The sequence below is a fragment of the Prinia subflava genome, chromosome 11, assembly GCF_021018805.1.
Source record: "Prinia subflava isolate CZ2003 ecotype Zambia chromosome 11, Cam_Psub_1.2, whole genome shotgun sequence".
In the NCBI taxonomy this organism is placed as follows: domain Eukaryota; kingdom Metazoa; phylum Chordata; class Aves; order Passeriformes; family Cisticolidae; genus Prinia; species Prinia subflava.
This window is the reverse complement of record NC_086257.1, coordinates 7,329,463-7,356,370: the sequence shown is the minus strand read 5'-3', so window position 1 is coordinate 7,356,370 and position 26,908 is coordinate 7,329,463. Positions and strand designations below refer to the sequence as shown.

The window sequence follows — 26,908 nt, the reverse complement described above, 5'->3', positions numbered from 1 at the left end:
AAAGAGATGCCAAGACTGACCAGTGTGTAACAGGATTGTCAAGCTACAGGACAAGCACGGTTTCTACAACTGTTGCCACTTTTACAGTTGAGAGTCTAATACTTTATCCATATCCCAGCACAGCCTAGGATATGACCAACATGACAAGCTTCCATAAAAAAGCATTTATGTCAATATAAAGAGAATCAGAAGATCCCTTTTCAAGCAGACTGTGTTTAACAGAGCAGAGGACGAGACAGAGCTGCTGGGAGCTCACCTGTCTGTGTAAGCTCTCCCATCTCACACAGGGAATGGCTGGGGAAGTGAGGCAGGCTGCTCAGAGAGCCATCCATTTGGGCTGCAGACCCTTTGGACATATGCTTCATGAAGGCTTCAAGCTGAGGATGAGACGGTTTCCTAGAGAGACAGAAAATCAAAATGTGAACACTTCCAAAAGCGCATGGGAAAGCAGCTCGAGACAGTCAAGTATTCCAAGTATGCCAGCTCAGAAATTTCATGATGTGAGGTTATATCCCACTGAGACAACATCTGCTCTTACTCAGCACTTGTGCAAGTATGGAAAAGAAATCTAAATACTTACTGTCAAAGAACTATAGGGAAACAGATATCTTGTCATGTTAAAATTATGATACCTTTCACTAAGTAACTTAGAACAATTTCTGGGGGTTGCTTTGAATTCAATCACTAATACTATTAAAATTAAAATGAGAATATATTAAAAAATCCTTAAAAAAACCTCCAAATATCTCTCCAGTTTCTGAAGTACCTCTTCAAGGATTACCTCTTTAACAGCACAGCCAAAGGCAGTAACAATCTAAAGGGATTCAGATACAGTACTTTAAGTAGATGATCTTGAAGGAATTCTCAGATTTTGTAATGTACAATGCTGACAACAATCTCAGCCTTTATTTCTACTTCCTTCAGCCTCAAATCAAATGGCACATGTAGTCTCAGTTATGTGGGACTGGAAAGCAGGACCCAGTGGCCCCTTTAAAACTGGAATCACTGTTTGGGGTCCTGCACTTTTATCCAGGAAGAAAGAGGCCACTGCTGGACACATACACAGGTAAGATACTGCCAACATGCAAGTAATGAATGCAGCTGGAAGAGATATTCACTAAAATATCCAAGTTAATTCACTGAAACAGAGTTCAAGTCAGTGAAAAAAAGCTTAGATCTCCCACACTGCACTGAAAATTTCAAATACACCATGGACTCAGCTCACTGTGGTACTGCTGTGCAGAAAGCTACAATGTAACCTAAAGGTAAACTGAACCTTTAAAAAATAAATCTGTGATCACATTCCTACAGCAGAAATGCATTACATGAGAGGGACTTTTTTATTAAATGTCAGCAATTATCAAAGTTTACACAGTCACCTCTCTAATTTTGTGCACAACTAAATCAGAAACTGCTTGGCAACCCAACTCTGCTCCACATGGTTCTTGTCTTAATAGGATGTTCAGCTTGAATACAAGTACTATATTTTCATGTTTCTTAAAAATTATATAAAACAAACATATAAGAAACAAACATATATAAAATAAACTTTGTCAGGGATTTCTTACAGAACTCTGGGATTTGTGTTTACTGCTCATATTTACATTTGTTAGAATGTTAAACTATTTTTAATATAAAAGCATCAGGTCTTAAAAAGAAACCCGAGTTGCAGGATTCACCAGAGGGAGCAGTAACACCACTAAAGCAGGATTGAGAGTCTGGAATCTCATCAATGAGAGTCTGGAATCTCAGATCAAAATCTGAAAGTTTACTGGGACAAACACATCCATGCTTACTGAGAAGAGCCAACTGAGAAGCTCTCATACATGAGAGGACCTCTTGCAGAGCTCTGCTCACCGCCTGCATATACAGGAGGGCTCATAAGAATCAGTGTCTGTCAACAGAAAGGCAGCTCATATCATTTCATAAAACTTGAATTTTCCAGTATTTCATTTCTTTTCAGGAAAAAAAAAATCCTGGCAGGAAAATGTTATAATTATGCCACAACTGCCAGTAAGAAAAAAATTCAAAATGAGACAAAAAGCATAATGAGATTAAAAATCACACTAATTTTTTCATTTTAACTTCAAATTAAAGGAAAACCAGACAACCTATGATATGCTAAATCCACAGCTTCTTCTGTATATTGTAATTTTAGCAGGGCAAGTGAAGATTAGTATTTCCAAAGCAGAGAAAGGAACAAAGGCTGGTTTATGTTTCTCGAGCAGTGAAGGCTTCCTGTTGTACAATCATACATTAGAAGCTCACTCCAGCTCCAGACAAAAATTTCCAACACAACATTTTGCACATTGCACTATTTTCACAGCCCAGCAGTGACATCTAAAAATGGAATAATTAAGTTGAGAAAATTAAATTACACCCATTAGCCCATGGGTTTTTAAGCTTATTACAGAGGTAGCAGGCTGAACCACCAGTTTTCTAAATTTTGAACTTTATAAAACTCTACACAAGAATAAACTGACAATCAAAATTTTCCTTAAATTCTGTTCACTTAATCAACAAGTTCTGCAAATACACGTGAAAGAAAACTAAGAGAACTGCATTTTCCATTCTGCTTCTTTTGCTGCTTTGCTTACAAAAGACTGAAAGAATTCTAATAGAATCAAATCTGTGCTGATAAAACTGCCAGCAATCACTTGTGTGAAGAAAGAAAGGAAAGAAGAAAGAAAAGTATTTATCTGTATTTTGCAAAAGGATTTTTCTGAAAAAATAGCAGGCAAAATAAATTAACTTTCAAGATAAAATTACAAAAGTGATGATAATTGATGATTTTATATTCCAGTGTATTAATACAGTATATTAATAATATTAGAGATGGAGATGCAAATTATTTAACTTTGGATTACGCTGTATTTAAAGTGAGCACACGATAAGCAGAAATGCATTATGACTGTTGGACATCTTTCTGAACAGAAATTCAAAGATTATTTCTTCTTAAATAGATATCCCTGTACAACTGGGCAAACAAACACCTATTTTCCTCAGCAGCAAGATCTGCAGCAGCACTCGGGCTCCCAGCTGACAAAGCCTTCCCCCTCCCTCCCCAAGACTTGGCTTTTATTTAGAATATGAATCCTCCTGTTGAATTGGCCAATTTACAGATGCTGCAGGAGATGGAGTATCCAGGCAACACGGCCGAGGCTGCTGGGGCTGCTGGAGCAGGAAGCCAAGGAAATTGCTCAGTAGTACAGTTGAAAAGACTGAATTATCCTTAAAATTTTATTTCCATAAGAGTAATCAGAAAATAAAAATGAACTAAAGAGATATCCATCTGTAATTTTCCTGGCCTTACAATGGCAAGCTACCACATTTGCAAAAGGTAGGAGTATAAAAAATATTTGTCAGAAAATGGAACAGCTTTTCATTTAAACCCACTAACAATAGCCACACTTCCCAATTTTAACATTGGTTTCCTTTATTTAAAAACTGTTAATTTGCCTTTTAATGATTTTACTTGTGTACAATAGAATAAATTTTATCTGTAACAAAAAGGAGGATGTTTCTTTTCCCTCTAATAATTAATTCAGCTGATCTTTTTGTTGTTTACAACCTAAACACTGGGATAATAGATCCCAGATTGAATACTCTGGTACTAGCATTAAAATGGACCAACATTTAAATCCTTAATCAACATTTAAATATCTTATTTGCAAAGGTCTTAAAATGGTTCAATATCACCTTTTATTGCTACACTGTAACCAGTGTACATAGAAAGAAATATTGCACGACTATTTGAACTGTATTTTGTACTTCTGCCAGGAACAGAGCTGGCGTCCTTCAATAAAATTTCTTTTTTCCTTGAGGAGTTGATACAAAAATGTATGGCAAAAGCTGAGAGGACCAGGCTTCTCACAAGGAGCTGCAGAGCCCTCAGTGCATCACTAAGTGAGTAAACCTGATCCCATCAGGCTTCAGACACACAAACATGACTTTTTTGTAATCATACAACACAGGATTCTGCCTGCAAACTGTACCAAGAGCAAGTCCCTTTCTCTTTACCTAAAATGTAAAAAAAAAATTTTACAACATCAAGCAAAAATAACATGTGTTTTCTGTGAAGTTCAAGTAGGCAAAAAAAAAAGTGTGAGATCAAAGGACTACACTGTGGGCTTTTTAGAAAACAAATGAATGGAAAGAGCCACTAAACCCAACAACAGATCAGTGTAGTCTACAAAAGAATCCTAAGGCAGTAGTGGTACTGTTGGGGATTATTTATTCAGAAAGGTCTGGCAGTTTGCACATTTTTATAACAAACTCCACAGTGCTCCCCTGGCAGAGGCTTGGAATGAGAGGATCAGTGAGCTCCTTGCACCCCAAAGCACTCCATGGCTCTGTAATTCCATCTACACCAGCACTGCCTGACTCTCTGAAGTCAGCAGAGGCCTCAGGAGACCTTTCTTCACCTGATTCTGGTCTGGATCCCACTTTGACCTCACTCCAAGTCAAATCCACACCCCCTTCAGCTCACAGCATGATACTTCTCTCATCTCCCACCTCCCAGCTCATTTTTGTGGCAGTTTCAAAACATGTGCATACTGAACCTAAAATTTCAGTATTTGTTACTAAGCTTCTTATGATTAACATCAACACCTTTCAAAATGTCTTCAAGTATATGCTAATTAACCCAGCTTACTATCAAATTATAGCAGTCCTCTGAAATCATTTTAGCATCTTCCAAAAAGCATTTCTTCTCCCTCTCACATACAAACTCAGTTAAGAAACACTGCATATTTATTTTTTACTTTTGACACTATAAATGTGAGCTACATAAGGAAAAAAATGTGTGGGATTAATTTATTTCCCCCACAAGCAAACACTACAATGAACAGATTTCCATAACATCATTCAAGTGATTTTCTTGAGGAAAAAAGTATGCATTATTTGGTTCCCTTTGAAAATTTGCATCCAGAACAATAAAATTGATAACAGTAATATTAATTGAAGTTTTAGATGGAAGAAATCTCCAAAGCATTTAATCCATTTGCTTATATTCATTCCACACTTATATGTCACAATCCATAATTCACAAAAGCCACGCGTGACCTCAAGGGTATTTTGCATATCCATTAGCTGTGGGGCTGTGGCATAATCTGCTTAATTAATGAATTCCACCAGCTGAATGCCAAGTCAAATAAAGAGCAGCCTGCATATGAGCAGCTTACTTATCTGATGTTAGAAAGCTTAACCAAGCCAGACTCTCCATCAGACACCTCAACTCCACCGTACAGCAGCAAGAAACCCTCACAGGCGGTGATTACAGACCCTGTCACACTCCCCATATAAATACATTTACAATCAAGCACCAAATTTACATCACAAAGGAATATAAGCCTGACAGCCAAACACAGCAAATCACTTCCTGATGCTGAAGTAATGAATGTTCCATTCAAAACAATGGCTTAAGTCTAGCTTTACTCAGTAAGGTCAGCTTTAACACATCTGGACTAAATGGTACAGAGCCAACTCCTTTAATCTTTCTGCTGCCCTAAATTAGGAGAGGAGATGCTCTTTTACATAGATTTTGTTCTTGAGAAGACAAGGCCTTTCAGTGGCTCTGAGTGGTAAGGGATGTGTCATTTACACGGTGATGCTCTAATGTGTCACAAATCTGTGAGAGCCACGGGCATCCCCCTCTGGCCTCTTCAGAGCCTGACTGTGCCCTCTCAGCTGCTCCACTTGGTCACTCTGTGTCAAAGCCACACTGTTCCTTGCCTTTTATGGACAGTTTTTCTCACTCCAGGGCCCTCATGTTGTACTCCTTGCCTGAAACTGAAGTGGAAACAGCTATAAAAGCTTTTCTGACAAATACAAAACTGAGATCTCACGTGGCACACTAATATTGAGAAACACAGTTACTCATCTAACACTGTCACTTGCAGTTAACATCTTTTCAGTAAAGCTTTGTCACATTCATTCTAGCATGACAGATATTAAGAAAGACCAGAAGATCAGAGCCTTTAGGAACTCCAGCAGAAATATGATCTGGATCATATTTCTCTACTTAGTATTTCATGCTGAAAATAATCTCACCCTTTATAGGTAGGTCATTAAAAATGTTATCATAGCTATTAGCAAATGATTCATTTTCCATCTTCTTAGGAAAATTAATTTTTTATTAAATATCTCCCACTGCACTCTGTGGCAGAGATAACTGAAGTTTGGTCTCCTCTCTGCAGTCTCAGAAATGCACATCTGACTTCAGGAAGCCACTCAGTTTGCAGTGGGCACAGAGTGCTCCTGGGGTTAGGTACCTCTCAAGGAAATCCAACTTCTGAAGGATGTTGGAGCAGACCCTGGATGACACCTCCTGACAAAACAGGCATTCTGGTGGAAGCTGAAGTGTGACCACAGAAAAGCAGCAGGCGATGTCCGGCCTCGTGGGCTGCCAGTGCACACTGCTGGCTTGTGCCCAGGTTTTCATCTTTTTCACTTGAGAACCCCCAAGCCCTCTGCAGGGCTATTCTCAGTGATTCCTCCCAGTCTGCACCCACGTCTAGGATTGCCCTGAGCCAGATGAACCCCTTGAACTTCTTCACCCTCTCGAGTTTCTCATGGCTCCATTTCTCAAGCTAGACATAAATTTCTTGTCGCTGTAAACTTGCTGAGAGTGCACTCTGTCCATGTCAGCAGTGAAGATATTGAAGAGCACTGGAGCCAGAGCCCTGAGGGACACCCCTCATCACTGGCCTCCATGGACACAGAGCTACTGATCACCTCTGCACCCATTCAGCCAACTCCTCATCCCCTGAACAATCCTTCCAATCCACATCTCTCCACTTTGGAGTCAAGGACGCCACGAGGAACAACACCAAAAGCCTCACAGGACTCCAGGTAGACAACACTGGTCAGTCTTCCCTTGACCACCATCTCAGTCATCCCACCACAGAAGGCCACCAGACTGGTCAGGCATATTTGCCCTGAGTAAAGCTGTGCTGGCTGTCCTGGATCATCTCTTTGTCTTGCACTTGCCTAAAAAATTCTTTCCATGAAGATCTGCTCCATGATCCTCCCAGGCACTAAGGTGAAATGTACTTTCAGTGTGGCATTAACAGTTCCAGCAAAACAGAGTAAATCCATTTGTGAATAAAGAAATCATGTTCTTGCTTTTCTGGTGTGGAATGAAAGAGAGGAGATTCCATGCCATTCTGAAAAAAGTATTTATGGTCCATCTACACTGTTTTGTGTGCCTACTGTGCCTCTTTTCCTGAGTAATGTATGCAGGAACACAACACACAGCCCTCAGCCATCGAAATCTCCACACCTGACACTGCTGAGGGGACAGCAGCATGAAGGGATTGATTTGCCCAGAGGTTTTGCCAACGAATCTTGGTATTTTTCTCTTAAGTATTCAGTAGATTCACTGATAAGTCCTCTGTTGAAAAATCATCATCATCTTACTTAAAAGTACTTACATGTAATCAAACGAGCCATGGCAAAGGTTAGGCAATTACATCATCACTGGTTTTTTTCTACTGCTGTACACTATAATTCATCTGTATCAGTGATTAGACTCTAAACACAAAATGAAGCTTCTGCCACAAAGAAGCAATTCAGATCATATCTGCAGCTCTAAGTGATTCAGGTGTGAAAACAGTGTTCAGCAACCGACAAAGATGACGTTAGACAAAAGCATTATACTGAAACAGAAAGGAAAATGATGTTTTAATGGCAGTTGGACACAAATAACTAACTTGTGACAGGTCTAAACAAAGAGAGGCAACTTCAGGAAAGGGGTAGTTGTCAAGTAGCAAACACTACCACTTTCTGTTAACTTGTATTTTAATAGTTAAATGTACAGCTTCCATTTTTTCCTGAATTTTGACACAAATCATTAAGGGAAAACTGATAGCCTGTATTTCTGAAGAGTAAAAGAAAAAATAATATAAAATAAAAATATCGATTTTCTTAAGGTAGTGTTGAACTGCCTGAGAGCTTTTTGTATTCAGATGAAGGGAAGCATGCTGAGCTGAAGAGATCATCTCAAACAGTGCACTTACATTTTCAAAATGTAGAAACTTATCTAAAAGGAATGGCAACCTAAATATTTAACTAAATAGCTTTTGCTTTTTAAAGAAATATGAAGAACTTACTCTGATCTGAACTGGTAACATGTAATAGTTCTCGTTTCAAAGGAAATACTGTTCTCCAGTGATGCAGGGGTTGGTTTTTTAAACCATGGCAATACACAATGGTCAGAAGCCACAACACATTTCAGGCTGCACAAATTGTTAACTGAAGAGGAAAAAATGATTCTCAAGCAATAAAAGAGCTTAGTAAAGACAAACTCTGAGAATTTTACCTGCTGGGCACCAACATACAGTCGATGTCAGGTCTCTTTGTCTTGGGAATGGCGTACAGAGGATACCGATCGCCGTGTCGAATCAGCACTTGAACTGACACCAGCTTAAAATAATGAGGGGCATGACCTGAGTGAAGGAAGGGAAAACAAAACAAAACAAAAAAGAGAGAGAGAGAATGTTACCTACGTCAAATTTCTTTAATAAAAAAAAAGCAGGTGTCATTAGCTTGATAGCTTTGGTATTGAAATGAAAGAAAATACCCCTAGGACATTACAACTTACCAACCCAAGAAAGATTTCACTTCAGATTGCAAGACAAGTTATACAAGACTGAGGTTCTTAGCACATCTCCACAGTACATCTGAAGTCCACCAATCACACAAAACATTACTCAAGCACTGAACTCTGTCAATACAACAAGGCTATTTCACTTTTATAATGCCTCTCTTCTGATCCCCATCAGAATGAGGGATTTTGCAGCATGTCTAATCTGGATTTTTTTCATATACTAGTTTGTGATTTATTTGATAACCATTATTTGGATATGTTAATAAAGGACTTCATTTAAACTTGCTGCAGCTGCTGTGGAGTAAAGAATGCAAACATACCTTCTAGCTGACCATGTCTAATGGCTTGGAATTCCAAAATTAATTACTTCTGTGGGGTGTTTCTTCCAGAATTCCAAGTGAACTGTTTGAAATGCAGCTGACGGGTAACAAGAATTACAACTCAAATATTAAATATTTATACCTCTCCCAACCCTTTCAGTTTTCAATCTGTTGTTGACTACTGGCTGGACACAGAACAATTTCCAAAAATCAAGACAACAAAGAGGACACAAAGGGACGGAAAGAGCAGCAGCATGTTTTGAACAGCTTAATGTAATTCAGGGACCAGCTGACATTTGCTCCACCTTCTCCAGGCAATGAACTGACAAGGCACAGAGTTAACAATTCTACTAAGAGCACAAAGAAACAAGCCCAGGTGTGACCCCCATCCCACCTTCCATGCTGCGCTCAGCAATGCTGGGAACGTTGCAGTACACGCGAGCTTCGTAAAGGGGGTCGATGGCAGGAGGCTCCGTCAGCAGGTCAGGCATTATCCTCTTCCGGCTCTTGGGGTTCAACCCATCCTCCCTGACAGGGTTCACTGGGATTAAATGCACTGGAAGATACAAAACATACACCATACACCTTCAGGAGACTTTAGAGACGTATAGGATTAGGACTTTTTTTTCATTAGTTTTAAGTAACTAAGCACAAAGATTATGGATTAATGAAAGGATGTCTCTCAACAGTATGCAACAACCTCATTGTGATTTTTTTTCCCCTGATTTACATAGTCCAGAAGAGCTCTCTGGCTAAGTCAATGCTTGGCTAAGACTTCAGGAACAGACCTGGATGTAGAACAACTCTGGGTTTTGCACTCCTCTTGAAGCTGCTTTTCCTATTTTTCCTATCAGTCTATAGCATGAATCACATAAAAAACACAACAGGTCTGGCTGTCTCTCATCATTTTAACTTAAAAACTGACATTGAAGGACATCAGCAAAAGACACAGCACAGTTATGATGAGGGTAGCACAAACCACTGGGCAAACAAAGCAGTCAGGATTGGAGAACTGGATTATTTATCATTTTACTCACTAATCTCTGCCCTTATATTGCCACCTTGCACCTTGTCAACCTTAAAGATTCAGGTTTATCAAAAAAAAAAAAAAAAGAAAAAGGCACAGAAAATTTATTTCTTGGAATAAAATTGAGACTACCCAAAAAATTGTGAAACACAAAGAAATGCAATAAACACACACAGAGAAGAAACTAACAGAAATACCCCCACTAAGTCTGCTGACATGTAGCTGAAAGCTGAAGCATATCTAAATGTAGGGCCAGAGTTGTAATGGCCCTGCCTTGATGTAAGAGCATCAGGTAATTTATAAGTCTTACCAGACTACACTTGTAATAACAAATGTCTCTATTCTATTTTCTGGAATTCAAATCAGAAGCTTTAGAGGTGAAAAAGAGGAAAATGTTCATATTTTTACCCTGTCTTCTATTTTGTGTGAAGAAAAAAAAAAAAAAAAGAAGAAGAAAGAAAGAAAAGATGAGACAACAAATCTCAAAGCAAAACTTTACAAACTCTTCTGTATCAGTTTCTCAGTTCCATCTTGGCTCCCAGTTCCAATTTCAGAGGTGCATTTGTTCCACAATAAATAGCTGTATATTCCAGGAAAACCAATGAAGACAGCAAACCAAAGCAAAACACACATAGATTTTAAGAACACATAGCCAGTAATGAACACAGGCTCTTCATTCTTACACTACAATACATTACATTTGCAATATTTAATGTGGTTTCTCTTTGTCTGCCAAAACCAGAACCCAAGCGTTTTCCACAGCCTTGCTAGTGCTGTTGACAAGGCTGATACCTGCCAGGGCAGTGACTTGAAATTTTCATTAAGCTGCTTCAGATTTTTCTTTCAGCTGTGTTTGGTGAGAATATTAAACTGTAATTAAACTTTTAATTGTAGAACCCAGCTGCCATTGCAGCCTTTATCCAGATTCACTTTTTACCTCCTTGCTTAGACACACATTCTGTGAGCCACTGCAAACCCCTGCCCAAGGACCTGGCAGTAACACAGAGCTTTGGCAAGATCCACCAGAGGCTGGGAACTCTGGGGCTGTGCAGTACATTTGTACTTGGGGAATAAATCCCAAACACAAGAATGTGATGCAACAGTGACTGGACTCTGCAAGCAAACAGCACTACAGACAGCAGCTGTCCACAGCACAAATGGCAAATTAAAGGTAAGTTCTGTTAGCCAAGTTTCCAAGCCAGAAAAGGTTACAGCAACAACTCTCAGCTTTCTGCAACAATTCTCTCTAGAGCAATCCACAAACAAACACTGCTACAGCTCCCTGAATGTCACAGACACAGCGCTGGCTGAAGCACTCAAGAGGTCGTGCAGCTCAAATCAGCTCAGACCCAGGAGAGTTTCAGCAGATGGGGAACCATACCCCAACAGCAAAAACTCCAAGTTAACTCTGATCCTAAATTTTGGTTGGGAGATTTAAAAGCAAAATAAAGATCCTAATTTTTTTTATCTAAGGCAGTTTTAACAACAAAACACTGATCACATCCTTGTACTGAGACTATTAAGGACAGAAGCCAACAGAGCAGCTTTTTCAAGTCAAGTGCCTGTGATTCCTGAGGCCAAAGACCTTGTTTGCAGAAAGCAAGTCTCATTTCTAATCAAACTAGTTGAATAAATACCATAACACTGCCTGACAAATTTAGGAATAAGGAAAAGCACTAAATCTTACAGAGAAGCATCTACTCTCTGTAAAATATTAAAAATAACACTGAAGATTAAGAACAACATTGAATACTAAGAATAACATTGAACACTAAGAATAAAATTGAATAATACAAATAACATCTGCAGGACTGCCAGAATGCATGTTTGCAGTTTAAAAAGTAACTGAAAGAACATTTTAAAGGAGACTCTTAATTCAGTAGAGCACTATGTGTACAAGTTAAGAATATTTTGTGGACTGGAAACAGACTCAGAGATTAGAAATATCAAAAGTTCATGTCATAGCAGGTAAAACTTGACCTTACTGCACAGTGAATATTCTTGGCTTACACAAGGGAGAAGAAAAGACACATGATGAGCAGTATTTGCTTTTAACACACTAAACTATGTGTTAAAAAACACATATTAGGTTAAAATAATGGCAATCAAACTACCTAGGCAAATACATGGATTGTCTATTTAATGTAGCTAAATAGAAAAAGGAATTACATGAACTGGGCACCAGTCTCTGCAGTCTCCTGAAAATCTCCACCAGGTGCATATACATGAAAAGAACAACTATTTCAGAGTTGGGGGAATGGGGATAAGGAGGGATGAGGGGGACAACAGGGAAGAATGACAACACAAGACCAAGGAGAGATGAATCTCAGCTGGAGCTGCCTTCCTGTGGCTCAGCACAGTCACCCTGAAGAGCCCACCCAGCCACGCTGGTCCTCCTGAGCCCTGTTAAAGCTCCTCAGAAGCTGGAACAGTTCAGAGCTTTGGGATGAGCATCCCCAGTAACACATCTTCCCACATCTTCTCTTTGTATTTCTGCCTGCTGTAACAACAGAGATATTTTCCGTGCTCTTAGTTGTCTCTCAACTATTTCCTCATCTCCTACCATGCCCTGGCCATTGTCAGTGCCCCATGTATTTATGGTGCTCTCTCCTTTCTCCCTCCCTTCTCATTTCAAGGACTTGCCCTTCGTGCTCCCTTGCTGTCCTCATTTATCCCATTTCCTGGCTCTCCAGTCCTGCTTCACACACCTCGTCCTCTCCAGCTCCCTTTGCACAGCAGGCTCACTTTGGTCCTTCATTTTTGAACTCCCTGCATCACGCAGAGCAGTTCTCTAAAGCTCTTTGAAGAAGAGCTGACTGTCTCTCTGTATCCAATTTCTATCCTATTTCCCTACTGACAGTCCTCCTCTGCAGTGCCAATCCCACCTTTGTCTCCCACATGGATTTCTGGTCCGTTTGCAGTGGGCAAAACTACAAACAGTACTGAACTGATACAGCTCACAGAGGAAAGGGAAAAATAAATAAAAATAAAGTTTTAATAGCCCCTCACATGAAGCTGAAATCTGTCCTTTTTTTCTATACTCAGTTCTGCTCTTCCAGTTATAAATCATTACAAGGTCAGAATATGCTACACAGTTTTAACATTGTTTTGTACAGCTTAGCACTATTTTATGTGAATTTCTCTTTTAGTTCACAGCAACATGCACTTGCCCAAAACAGAAGGCTGCCAGTGTGCACACAGTCATACTTAAATCTATGATTAAGAGAGGTTTTGAGCAGGATTTTTCCACTGCTGTGCCTTTCAAAGCCCATGTTTCACTACAACAGGAATACAATGTAAACCAGAAATGGAACAGATGATTTTGATGTGCATTTACCGCAGCCAGAGCAGTTAATAAAATAGATCTGAAACATATTTCATCATCTACTGGAAGCTTTGCCAACACTGAAACTATAAAGAATATGGACATCTTATTACAGAGGTAGCTTGACAACAGAAAGGGAAAGAGATCACATTTTATCTCCCAATATTCATAAACTTATTTTTATAACTAAAGAAGCTACATAAAAACTACTTTGAAACAATCATTTTGAAAAAGTTACAGTGAGGAAGAAAATGCAGTAAGTTACAGAAACAATAAAAGGAAAGAGCTCAATGCAACCCTTCCCAGGGTCCCATCAGGCTGAAATTGAAGTAAAACTAAATACACAGGCTGCTATCAGACAGAAGTAAGACCTGATGGATAAAACAGCAACTGCTGCCTTGTGAGACAGAGGGGCACTGGTCACACAGAATCACACCTGAATACTGCTGTAGAATCACTCATTCAAGAATTCTTGCAGCTCCAAACTCAGATTATTTTTTAAGTCAACACAATTCAAAAGAAATAAAATCCGAATTCCGATACTGAGTTGAATTAAACAAAAAAACTCCATGAACACTTATTTTAAATCACACCACAGAATGTGAAGACCATATTGTAAAAAGAAGTCAACAGCTTGAGTAATAAATGTATTTAAGAGCAAACCCAGTGGCGTCTCAAGCACTATGAGTATGGTTTTATTTCCATATACATTAATTAGGACCTAATTAAAGAGCAAAGAGTGAATTGTCTGACTTCCATACTCCCCCACACCAAGTTCCTGAATGCCACAAAATACAGAAACTCCCCAAATATTAGCCAAGTAGTTTCCAAGCAAGAGAGACAGTCCCTCAGAAGTGCTTTCAGTGGAATGATCGTAACAATTCCTACACAGCAACTAATCCCCTCTGGAAAAATATCAAGTTTACCAGATCAGCTATTGTGCTCAGAAGCCCAAGCAGAGAGGCAGATACACATTAGGGCTACAAAACTGACATGAATTTGACAGAATTCAGTACAGCAGAAAACCAAACACACAATAAAGTGCAATTCATGTAGAAAGAACACCAAATTAAACACTAAATCTCTTCATTATCAATTTCTCTCCCTCCTGCAGTCCTTTCAGCTTGACACACAAAAGGTAGAAACACTGTATACCAAAAAGAAACACATTTATCCATGAAAAAGAATCAACAACTTTTACCTAAAATCAGAAAGATAGGCAATAAAACTGGTTTCCATTGCTGTTTTCCCTTGTAGCTCCAAGCAGCCTGAGAAGCAGCAGCACAAGTAGCCATGTTAGTCTCAATTTTCTGACTTAACAGGGAGCTGAAGTTCTCATCTTTTATAATACAGAAGGTTCTTTCAGTCCTATGCAAACATACCATTTAAAACAGTCAAATAGAAATGCAGCCACACAGCAGAAATGAAAAACAGCAACCCCACTGTAAGTAACCTTAAGCTGATGGGTAAAAAAAAGCAAACACGCATGTCAGAGAGCACAAAAAGTTATTTATCCACTTCCACCTTTCCCCCACCCCTTTCTGCTCCTACCAGGGCAGTAACAAGGCTGCCTAGCACAGAGCAGAACACTCAGGCTTCTGAAAGTCTGCTGATGAATGTGGACTTCACAGATTCATAGAATCTTTAAGGTTGGAAAAGGTTTCTAGGATCACTGAATCCAGTTGTTAACCCAGCACCACTAAAACCTGGCCCCAAATGTCACATCCACACATTTTTCATCATATCCTGCCTGCAGCTCCCCTGGCACAACTTTAGGCAATTGCCTCTTGGCCTGTTGCTTGATACCTGGGAGAAGAGACTGATTCCTACCTGGTTACAACCTCCTTTCAGGAGGCTGGAGAGAGAGAAACTCCCTCTGAGACTCCTTTTGTCCAGGTTAAACAGCTCAGCCCTCAGCTCTTCTTCTAGCTGCTCTCTCCCTGAACAAATGGAAGCTAGGACAGGAGTACTGTACAGAGGAACAACCCAGAAGAGGCAGGAATTCTTGAAAACGACTGAGGTGAGGGGAAAAAGGCGAAGAAACAATCTGGAAAAGATCTGAAAAGCAATCTGGAGAAAACAGCTAAGCACACATGGGCTGAGGAGCACATTGTGCAGGTACACTGCCAGTGGAGAAATGCAGCAACCTGAGCACAGCACTGCCAAGCTCTGCCATCCTGTGAGCCTGGGTATGACCCCTGCAAGGCCCAGGTGTGGTCCCTGCAAACCCCGGGGTCTGATCCCTGCAAACCCCCGGGTGTGAGCCCCGCAAACCCCCGGGTCTGAGCCCTGCCAACCCCCGGGTGTGAGCCCCGCAAACCCCCGGGTGTGAGCCCCGCAAACCCCCGGGTCTGAGCCCTGCCAACCCCCGGGTGTGAGCCCCGCAAACCCCCGGGTGTGAGCCCCGCAAACCCCTGGGTGTGAGCCCTGCAAACCCCCGGGTGTGAGCCCCGCAAACCCCCGGGTCTGAGCCCTGCCAACCCCCGGGTGTGAGCCCCGCAAACCCCCGGGTGTGAGCCCCGCAAACCCCCGGGTCTGAGCCCGGCAAACCCCCGGGTGTGAGCCCGGCAAACCCCCGGGTCTGAGCCCTGCAAACCCCCGGGTCTGAGCCCGGCAAACCCCCGGGTCTGAGCCCTGCAAACCCCCGGGTCTGAGCCCGGCAAACCCCCGGGTCTGAGCCCGGCAAACCCCCGGGTCTGAGCCCGGCAAACCCCCGGGTCTGAGCCCTGCAAACCCCCGGGTCTGAGCCCTGCAAACCCCCGGGTCTGAGCCCTGCAAACCCCCCCCTCACCCCCAAGCAGCACAGCCCCAGGAGCAGTTTTAGAGCTCTGCCTTGGACTGCAAATGCACCTTTGGGTATTAATGAAGTTCAAACGTGCCTGTGTGACACACAACCCATCTTTCTCATTTTCCTCTTTTGTATCACTAAATAAAGGCTTTGACTGGCTCGGAGGTAAGATCTGTATTAACAGCAAGGGCTTTCATCCATAATGCATAAGGCCACAATCACTAATGTGCTGTATTTGAATGCTGAGTAATCACACAAACAAAAAAAGGCTTATTAACCTCACACTGGTCAAACTATCAAGTGCTATTTAAAAAAAAATACTATAAAAGTCTTTTGAAAGGCTCTCTAAGCCTGTGAATGTAAGTTTCTAACTTTAGATTTGGTATTTATATAAAATATAAATGGAGCTACTAAACTTTCACAGTCTTAAATTTCTACTGGCTTTTAGTTTATTAGAATGTGCAGCTTAATTAAACAAAAAAGCCAGTAACTTTTGCTTTAGATCAAACCTCTTGCCCTACAGAACCTGAAGAGGAATTTTTTTTTAATGTAAAATCTGTCCACACTGAACCTACACAGAAGTGACAATCCTCGGTGTCTTTTCAGCCTCAATCCCTTCACTGCGTTTTTCACAACTCAGCTTCCCCAAGCATTTGCCCTTCCATCCTCTCCACTCGTGCTGTGTGTCCTTCCTGCTGAGGAGCAGAAGGGTCCCTCAAGCACAGAAGTGTTCATGGGCAGCCACAGCCCTCTCACTACACAACAGGCTCTGGGCTTCAAGGTTTTATTCCCACAGTGCTGCTAAATTCTCTGAGCACAACCACAATGGAGAAAAAAGGAAGAGTGAAGGGAGCTCTGGGGGAGGTGGGTAATAGAGGGGGGTGGAGGAGGGCACACGGTTAAATTTAACATGGAATAGCAACAACAAAATGCTCTGCCTTAACAAACCCTGAGAAGATAAAGAAGGCTCCTCAGAGTGTAATTTCTCCACAATATTCCAACCCAACAATTGCGTGCATTCCAAGGGGACACAGCCTTCAGACTGCAGCTGTGGCAGGGCACCAGAGGTGAGCACTGCCCTCCTCACACACCTGAAATGTTACAAATGTTATAAATGTTACCCACCAAACTCTGCAAATGGATGACTCAAAGACAGACTCATCAGGAACTCCCAGGCTCCTGGGGCTGCCAATGGGAGCAAACAGACTGCAGATACCCTCTGAGTTCCCAACAGTTTGCAAACACTCAGCCCCAGGTGAGTTATGGCCTGACACATGTACCTATTTACCACACTCCATTTTGTGACTGCTGCTGCTGGTTTTCCTTCTGTGAAAGACATCATAGTAATTTAGAGACTTTTCAAGCAGTTTTGCAGCACAATCCTATTGCCAGTAGCCTACATGTCAAGTTCTAGGACAAACTTTAAAAAAGTATTCACAAAGAGTATTTAGGTGTAGCAAGCAAGTAGCAGATATCATTAAATAAATACTCTTTTCATGGCAGTGCTTCTAATCAAAAGTGTTGAAAAATGCTTGCTACAGCAGCCTCGAATCCTGCATTTCATACTGCAGAGCCATGGTTCTGCTGTGGCCTTCAGCACAGCAGATTCTGACACCAGAAATTAAAGCCCACTGCAACAGTTCTATTGATCCTATTAAATAAACATGGACATCTCCCTTCCTACAGCAGAAAAAAAACAATTACTTTGGAAGACCATGAGGAATGCTGCAGCAGACTTGGGAAACAGAACATCATATTTCAAATTCTTACTGAGAAACTTTAACCTGGCAAGAGAAATTGATTAAATTCACATAGCTGGGGAGCTGGGTGGATGAGGAAGGGGTGTGTCCATTTCGGTGCACTCACCTTTGTTGGGTAAATTTCTGCATTACTTGGGTCAATATTAGAAAAACGCTGCTTTCAAAATTCTGTTAAGTACTGTTTCTATTTCCTCATGTAATTCCTCAAACTACATCTTCAGTTTCATAGAGTCAGTACAGAAGTAACAGCCCCATTTCCTCCCCCAATTACTTCTTGTGATTTAAATCAAGAAAAGAGGTGCACTTCCTTTTTCTTTTAGCCTTGCAGACTCAGTCACCACAGAGCCTGAAGCATCAGGTCCCTTCATGCCCTTCTCCACATGGAGAACTCAGCTACAATTAGTCTCCATCCCAAACATGCTGGAGATGGGAGCAGGGCAGCCAACACCAGGAACAACTCTCCTCCAACTGAAAAAATATCCAGGGGAAATGTGAAATAAAAATGCTGTTTCTCTGTTTAAAGTGTAGGAAATGTAAGTTTTCTGAAGCATCCTGTATATCACAGGCTCACCGACAGAAAATGGGAACTCAGGAAAACAAGGAGGCTGCAGATATCCCTCAGCTAACCCAGGGGAAGTCAGATCTGACTGAGGGGGAATGAGTGTGAGCTCTAGAGTATTTAGATTTTTTATGTATATGTGTGTTTTGAAGAAAATCACACACATTAGGACATAAGGAAAAAACCTTAGCCTTAGCACTGCTCTCCTGCCACGCACAAGCGAAATGGAAGTTACAGCCCAGCAGGAGTGTTCTCACCACAGTCCCTGCTTTCTCCCCAGAACAATCACAATACAATTGCAGCCACAACTTGTAAGTGCATCTTCGTTTTTCTAATCAATCCTGGTGTCATTTTCTTTCATGAAATGCAACCAAAAGCTTATTATTCAGTCTAATGCCATCTGAGTCTTCAGCCTTCTTGGTTTTCAGACCCCTAAAGTTTTCCACTAGAGATGCAAATGTTCCTATGGACAACTGAGAACTCCTATAAATAGGCTGCTCCTCAGCTGTTTTTCACAGAGTTGGACAGAAATAGCCAACCCTCCTACCCCTTTCCACAAGTGGGGCAAACCCTACTTGTCTGCCTGTTTCCTGGCTCACAGGCTGTGAACTTTCTTTAAAGGTTTTCTTCATTTTGGAGCAATTGCTCAAGCTCACAGGTACTGACCCAGGGCCTTATTCCACACCAGAGCCAGGGCAAGAGACCAGATTTCAGCACTTGTGGGTTCATGTTCAAAGGTAAAATAGAACAATCACACACAAACACCATGCCTGGTGGCCTACCAGCTTCAAACACCAGCATTGCAGAAAACAGGTTTCTTATTTCCAGCTGCATTAGCTGCATGGCTAGCAGATTTTTTTACAAGGTCACAATCGGGCATACATGAGGAGAATAAATATGTTAAGAAAATCCTTTTTGCACCAAACACAACATGGCAGGCCTTGTACTCTTGTGTTTGAGACCTAATTTAAGCAGATATATTAAATTATACAATGTGTGCTTGCATTCATTAAGTCCAGATGTGCCTCTGAAAAGAGCTTTATCGTGTTAAGGGTTTCCCCCCGCCCCCCATTGTTTTCCACTGGACAATTCAGAAGGGCATATGGCACTGCCTAAATAGCTTCCAGGATTTTCAGCCTGACAGCAATAACCCAGCAACGCTGACTGCAAAGCTGAGCCTTTTCAAGCTCTAGAGATGACAATCATTTTCCACTTCTCCTCCCAAAGTGAAAAATTCCTTGCTGTATTTTATTGTATTTTCCTACTACACTGGAACTCGACAATGTTCATCACAGAATAGACTTCTACTTTCATCAATTTGATATACTACTTTTTTAAAATAAATTCATGTGCATACTAAAGCTTTTGTTTTTCAGCAGGTCTAATTTCCCCATTGCTTGGCTCTGCACTCGGTCTGGAAGTAGGGGAGGCTCTTACAAGACGTCCAGCCGAGTTTGCTGCTCTGTAAACACACTGCTCAAGGCACAGTTGCTCCTTCTCCAGGTTGTTTGGTGGCAAGATGCAAAAGGAGCCCCAGCAGTGCTCACACTGCCGCAGTTCTGCTGGTGCTGGCCCACCACAGGCTGCGATTCCGAATGAGAGGGGAACAAACACCATAAAGCACCACACTCTGCTGCAGCCCCTCCTGCTGCTGAGAGCTCTCATCGTGCTGTGAGGAGACCTCAGCAATATCAAATCAGTGTCCTGAGGGCCACCAAACAAGGCTTAAATACACAAAGACTGAACAGGGGGGAATCATGGCCTGAGCATGGGATTTTTATAAATACCATAGATCCAGCCACTGCTACTCATCCAACAAGATTCATGAGCACTGCAGTAACATTTTAAACCATGTTCTGCATCTCACTACAGAACTCAGCAAGAGCTAAATGAATGAATCCAACTGAACTATCCTGGAACAGATTTTGCAAACAGCTTTTATCAGCTGTGTTCAGAAATGGTTGGCAACCCTTCCCATTTCCATGGCATTGTCTCAAAACAAAGATCAACTGCTCTACACTGATCTACACTGTACTGAATGCCTCTGCCATCCTCTTCCAGGGGATGGAGACCTTTGCTTTTACTCTGGGGTTTGTTTTTGTTTGTTTTTCCTTTTGTCCTGTGTGATTCCCACAAACACTGGAGTGAGAAGCTGTGCAGCAATTACACGACTGAAAAAAAGATGCTTGGCAGATTTCACATGTGAACTGAACACCAACATAGCAGCCAAGAAGATTCAGCACAGCAGAAGAACACACAGCAGAAAAAGCATTTTCTCAGGAACATGGGCTACAAATCCTCGGGCTTCAGTGATCCTTTCATCTACAGCAGCTGGGCATGACACAAAAATATGCCCCATAAAGCAGAGCTCAAGACAGGTGAAGAGTTGCTCCTGTTCTGTGACCCAGCAGTCTGCTGCTGACATGAACTCGCTCCAGCTGCAGCAATGAATGCTCCCTGCACACAGGGGAAGCATGCACTGCTCTTTCCATCATCCTAACTCCTCTTTTCCTCAGGCTTCTCCCCAGACTCATCCCAAAACACTCACAATGTCTTTTGACATTCAAGTCAGCTGTTGTTAGGACGTGTACTAGAACAACCAGCTGTTGAAACAGGAATCCCAAAATACACAGGGAAAACAAAGAAATAAAGGGACTCAAAATCCCACCTTAGCTCTGCCCATCACATCTTCACAAGTATTGCTCCCCCGGTGTCAGAACACCAAAGCAGGAGCTTCTGGCTGCAACAAACTGCATCTGCTCACTGGTAAAGGCATCCTCTGACCTGCTGCTTCATCTCCTGACCTGCTTGCTGCCCTCTCTGCCTGCACACCTGGCCAGAGGCAGAGGTCAGAGGCTGCCAGCCCAAAGCTGGAGCTCAGCCACAGCCTCTGCACAGGGCACAAACTGCTTCATATGTTAATGTCATCAGCCAGACACAATCCACAGACATCTGGCACTTCTCTAGAGCAGTGTCCTTCCAAGATCAAAAGCCTTACAAATTCAAATCAATATTTTCACTACTGCATTAAATTAGCACTTTCCTGTTTCACATCTAATCCCAACTGCTTGCTGTCCACAAGCTGACCTGCTCAGGGAAGTGATCTCAACACCATATGCCACTGCTTACCCAAGCCAAAGCAGCTCACTTGTTCGTCCTTGTCAACACCAGGCAAGGCACAGAAAGCTGCCATGGAGCTGCCAGCAGCAAACCTCAGAATAACATATTTAATACAGTAGAACCTGGCAGATTTTTGTGCTGGGGAAGCCTTCCATGAGTATCATCAATCTCGGGAATTCAGAACAGTGCTCTCAGGATGAGAGAATTATTGGTATCTTTGGGACTCTTTCCATAAAACAGCTTAGGGGAAGACAGTGAATCTTACTTCTTGTCTTCATTCAGCATTAATGTGCACAGTTGGTAAAGCCAAAATTACATCACATATGCTTCCAGCTCTTTTAATCCAACCATCTCACAAAAGTAATGAAGGGAAATCACTTCCATTTTACAAGATTTCATATTTCACTGCAGCAAGTCCACAAAAGCCCCAGTCTTTTAAATACAAACTACTTAAACCCTGCCTCATTTAAAATAAACCACAATGCCATTTAGTATGTACAAGCACTGCTTTTCTCTCAGAGAATGAGCTTTCAAAAGCTAAAAGGGAACTAATTTGGGGAACAGAGATTACTCTTATTAGAAAAAACAAAAGGCAATAAAAACTGCTTGTAGGCATTAAAATCTTCAAAATCAGTACAGTTTGAGACACTTTATTAATCACAGAAACTCCACATGCCCAAGAACACACAATAAATTTTTCAAAAACCTTCACAGTCAAGTGACAAGACCCTTTGGATTAAGTCAGTCACTGTAGCATTTCAGTGATGAGATCCCAGCAAAAGCACAGATAAAAGAACAAAACTGCCCAAAAGACAACTGGCAAGAGAAAAATTAAAAGGACTAAGAAGAAACATGAACAACTGTATGAAGCATATTAAGCATCTCTCTTTGAGAGACACACAGTGGAACCAGCACATCCATAAACCCCAATGGTTTTCAACTCAATCTGCAGCAGCACAGTGGGGATTAATGCAAGGACAAAGCACAGCTCAGAGAAACAAACCTATCACCAAACATGAAGTTTAAGTAGCCCTCCACGCTTTTCAGAAAGATTGCACATGGCCTAGAAATAGGGAAAGCACAAGTGCATTATACCCAGTGACATTAAGGTAGTTTTTCTGGTACTGTCCTGTTGAAATTCTGCTCACTGAACAAGGAGAGAAGGGAAATTTGGGTCAGAACATTCTCTCAAGTTGCAGAACCCAAATCTCAAACAAAGGACAGCAAATTACTAAAGTATGATGAACTCATTTGCAATTAATAGACAACATTGTCCTAAAAGCTCTGCTCAAAGTAAAGTAAGAGAGATAAAATGTGAATGATTGTGAATTCTCAGAAAACTGTTCAAAAATCAGAGTGGTCAGCAAAGGATTAACAAAAGGCTCCTACTAAAACTGAGTGGCAAGGCTGTGTTTGCCTGCTCAGCTTAAGACATCCAGGTTTTGTTTTGATGTCATCATCTCTAACATGAGAAAAACAGAAGTACAAGGGAAGGCAGCCCTGTAGCAAGGAAGGGGATGAGCAGATGAGAAATTGCTAATGGAGAGAACAAACCTCCAGGGATTAGAATCAGTGCCCAGCACCCAGGCAGCCCAACAGGAACATGAGCAGGGAGGGCAGAACCACACACAGGTGAGCAGAGCCCAGGGCCCACCTCCCAGAGAGCCCTGGCAGCCAGGGCAGGGGGACTGGCCCCATGTGCCACCCTGAAAACCCCAAACACGAGCCAGACTGCAAACCCCACCAGAGGGGCCCTGCTCTTGTGAGAACTGAGGCTTTACCTTGTGCAGATTTCACCTGTGTGAGCTGACCCTGACTCACCGTTTATACACCATGTGACAGCTGCCCATTAGAAACTATATTCTCTTTTTGTTTTTTCTACAAACAAAATAGGGTGAAAATCCAAATCTAAAAACAAGGTTTCAGTTGTTAAAACATAGTTTAGCCCAGTATACAATTAACATATGGGAAAATCCTAGGAATAATTTTATTGGATTTAAAAGACAGACATGCCATTCTAAAACGTGCCTGCAGTGACCTGTAAGGCAGCCTGACTTGGCTTTCAAGAGCTGTGAAAAAGGAGGGGCAGAGAACTGGTTTAATGACAAAATAGAATTTGCTAATACATAAATAAATCAATCACCTGACCTACCACTACAGAATCAATGTACAGGAGCCTTCAAACATGTGCTTTAACACTTCCTATTAATTCTGCTAAAATACAGTCCAACTAACCACCATGGATGAAGTCAGAATATATATTTAAATAAGAATTATGAACTTCTGTAGCCTAACAAGTAACTTCTGTTGGTCAAATCCTGTCTCAAGAGATTTAACCTGACCTATATTTAAAGCAGCTATTTTGAAATGATTGCTCTATTTTTGTAGGAGACAGTAAGACTGTCTCATAGTATCATTCTCAAGCATTCATGTCCCCTTTCCCCTCAAGGGTTCATTTTGTGGACTGAAGCATTGTAACAACACTTCTGAAAAATCACATAAAAGTTATTTAAAACTCCAGTTACAAACATAAAAAGGATCTTTAACAAAAAACTCCTCTGTAGTTACAGTTAGTTCTCTTCATTTGCTGCTAAAATGTACAGAGCCTTGAATTTATTATTTGTGGGTCGTTTTTCCCTTTAATCTTAAATTCAGATTAAATTAGCACTTCTAAAAAACAAAACCCGGAGAGACTTCTCATGAGTGGAAAATCTGCCATGCTTATGAGCTTGAAGGCAAAATTCATGAAGGGAGATATCTGCTCTCCTTTTAATTTTGTATGCTGGTAACACATGACAAAAACAAGTTCTCTACACCAAGAATTCTAAAGCTGTGGCTTTTTAAATATAGTTACTTGTATGGACCAGCAAAATGCAGTATCACCCAAGCAAGAACTGCCCAGGGCTCCCAGCAGGGCTGAAGGGATCTCAGGCTGAACCCCAAACACTCCAGTGCTGCACATGATGCCCACACTGTCCTCATAAAGAGCTGCTGGCAAAGCTCAAGCCAACGAAATAAAACTCTTCTGCTTTTCTGTGTGGAAAATCCCAATTTCTGCTTCCTGTGACTCATCTCTAAAACCAAAACCTCCAGTGCAAAATCAAATGACAGAAAGTAGAGGGAAATTATTACTGGAACAGCCAAATGTCACTTGCAGACATGCTGATACACCAACACCCAAGCATGACCCATCAAGGCAGAGAAAGCATTTTTAAAAAACTCCAAAAAAACATAAAACAGCTCTCACACTTGACATGGGAACCATCACCCTGCCAGGGCAGTGGCAAACATCCTAACAATCAGTCACCAACATTCTTTTTATCAAAAGGCAAGCCTAAGTTCCCGATCAAAATATCAAAGTATGTAGCAAAACAAACTCTAAAGCAGAAGAGAAGCCCCATGGGGAAGAGCTGCCCTAGAGTCAGGGCCTTCAGAAGGACAGTCTGGAATTGATGCCAGCCACAGGGTTATAAAAAGTATCCCTGTAAAAAAGGATGCTATCCCACTATCATTTTGGTCCTCTTCTCTTGACTGCTACTTTCCTTAGGCTTTCACTAAATAGCAAAAAAAAGTAAAACAAGGAAAAATTAATTTACCTTCTTTTGATTACAGAGAAAATAAATCATTGTCAAGCAAATTTTACAGAGTGTACACATGGCATCCTAACAGATAGCTTTTAAATTGCCTTTCTGTTTGGTTTATTCAAGGAAACTCATGGATAAATTTTCAAATCATCCTGAGGACACCCACCTTGAGGCTCCTGCTGTCACAGATGTTTCCAGTGTAATGACAGGCCTGTGTTTGCCCCCTAATTGGGTTCTCAGGTACCAATCTTAGGAGGAAAAAGGAAGCCAGGGCTCCTTGTAAACTCCAGTTCCTGAGCTGACCTAAGGGCTAACCAATGCAATTAACATAGACAGGGCCCTAAATTCTGTCTTATCTCCTTATCTGAGGCTGCGGGACCACAGCTGGATTCTGACACCTCCTTTGGATGTAGGGCCACTGCCATCCTCTGTCCCTGAACTGCAGAATTGTCCCCAACCACTGCATTTACCCTCCCTCTGCACTGCTCCAGGCAGCTTACACAGCACAGAGCAGGGAGACCTCAGCCATGCAACCTCTTCTCCTGGAAAAAAAGAGTGAAGTATCCCTACATATATTCTCTGTGTTTGCACAGAAGGAAACTGCCCATTTTTAGTAACAGCATGACAGATAATATTTACAGAGACAAAAAATACAGCCCACGGTCTAGCACAGGTCATTTTTCCATTCTGCAGTTTTTCTGACAAAGCAAAACACTGAAAAAGTTAGATAAAAACAACACAAGTACATTTTAGAACAGCCTAAACCGACAAGTCTACCAAAACCAGCTCTCCTTTTGTCTCTAATGCTGCAGTTTTAAATTGTTTTACAACTATGACCATTTACATCAACAAAGAGGAGAAAAATAAAAACATATGTGGAATGATAAACACTATAAGAAAAATACTTCTCCACTCTTTTCTGCAGACCTGGCCCCAAACATAAAGCAAGAGGGAAACCATGACAATTCCTAATAAAACTTTAATCTGCCAGTCTTATTTGGTTTGGAAGTCAACCAGTTTCCTTATCCAGTGGGTTTCCCAAACAAAAACGTTCCATTGATATAATTATCCATTAGACACGTCAGAGCACTCTTCTAGCCAGCAGTGGAACATCTTTTTTATGTTAACTTTTAACACTGTCATTTTCCTACACTATTTAAATATTCAAATGTACAAAATCCAGTGACATTTGCAATTCAGGAGAGGTTCCCTGTATTGCTGATTGCTCCAGGTTTAATGTACAATGCATTAATGGCCAAACTGAACTTGAGGGCACATCTTTTGCTTTGAAGTCCAGGCCACATCATTATATTAAAGATACCTAGGACTGTTAAGGCTTGTATGTTTTCAGCAAGTATAAACTCCTTGTTAAAAGCCTTCTATGTGCCTACTAGAAATGGTAACCAAACCTGACAAAACTAAGAATAGGTATAAGAATATTCTAGTAAATTTTCAAATGTGTCTCAAATGCATTTCTCCCATCATTCACCAAGTATGTTCAGGAAAAAAAAAACAAACTGTGGTATTATTTATCTCAATAAAAACAGAGTTTGAAAACAGCAGGACTTCCTGAAGAAAGTTCCCTTCCCCTGCTGCTCCGTGTGAAATTCCCAGGCAAGCAGCCAGCCCCATGGGCAGACAAAGATCAGACACAGACCCTGTCTGTGCCTTTTGCTCCTGCTCAAGGAGTGAAGAGCAGAACCAGCCAAATGCCCCACTGCCCAAAATGGCCAGGACAGAGGACCCTGGCAGGAAGGAGCCTGTCTTACAGGATCCACAGCATCACATCACCTTGAGGAATGACTACCACACTTTAA

General features: G+C 41.4%; 1 protein-coding gene across 2 annotated transcripts in view; it reads right to left on the bottom strand.

Moving 5' to 3' along the window:
- The window catches only part of PXYLP1 (2-phosphoxylose phosphatase 1), a 48,947-nt gene that overhangs the window by 3,432 nt on the left and 18,607 nt on the right, over positions 1–26,908 (bottom strand). For both annotated transcript variants that reach the window (XM_063408364.1, XM_063408365.1), the window contains exons 3-5: positions 9,323–9,484; positions 8,321–8,447; positions 257–396 (exon numbers count right to left, since the gene is read on the bottom strand). In XM_063408364.1, coding sequence (XP_063264434.1) covers positions 257–396; positions 8,321–8,447; positions 9,323–9,484 — 429 coding nt within the window. The remainder of the gene's footprint in view (positions 1–256; positions 397–8,320; positions 8,448–9,322; positions 9,485–26,908) is intronic.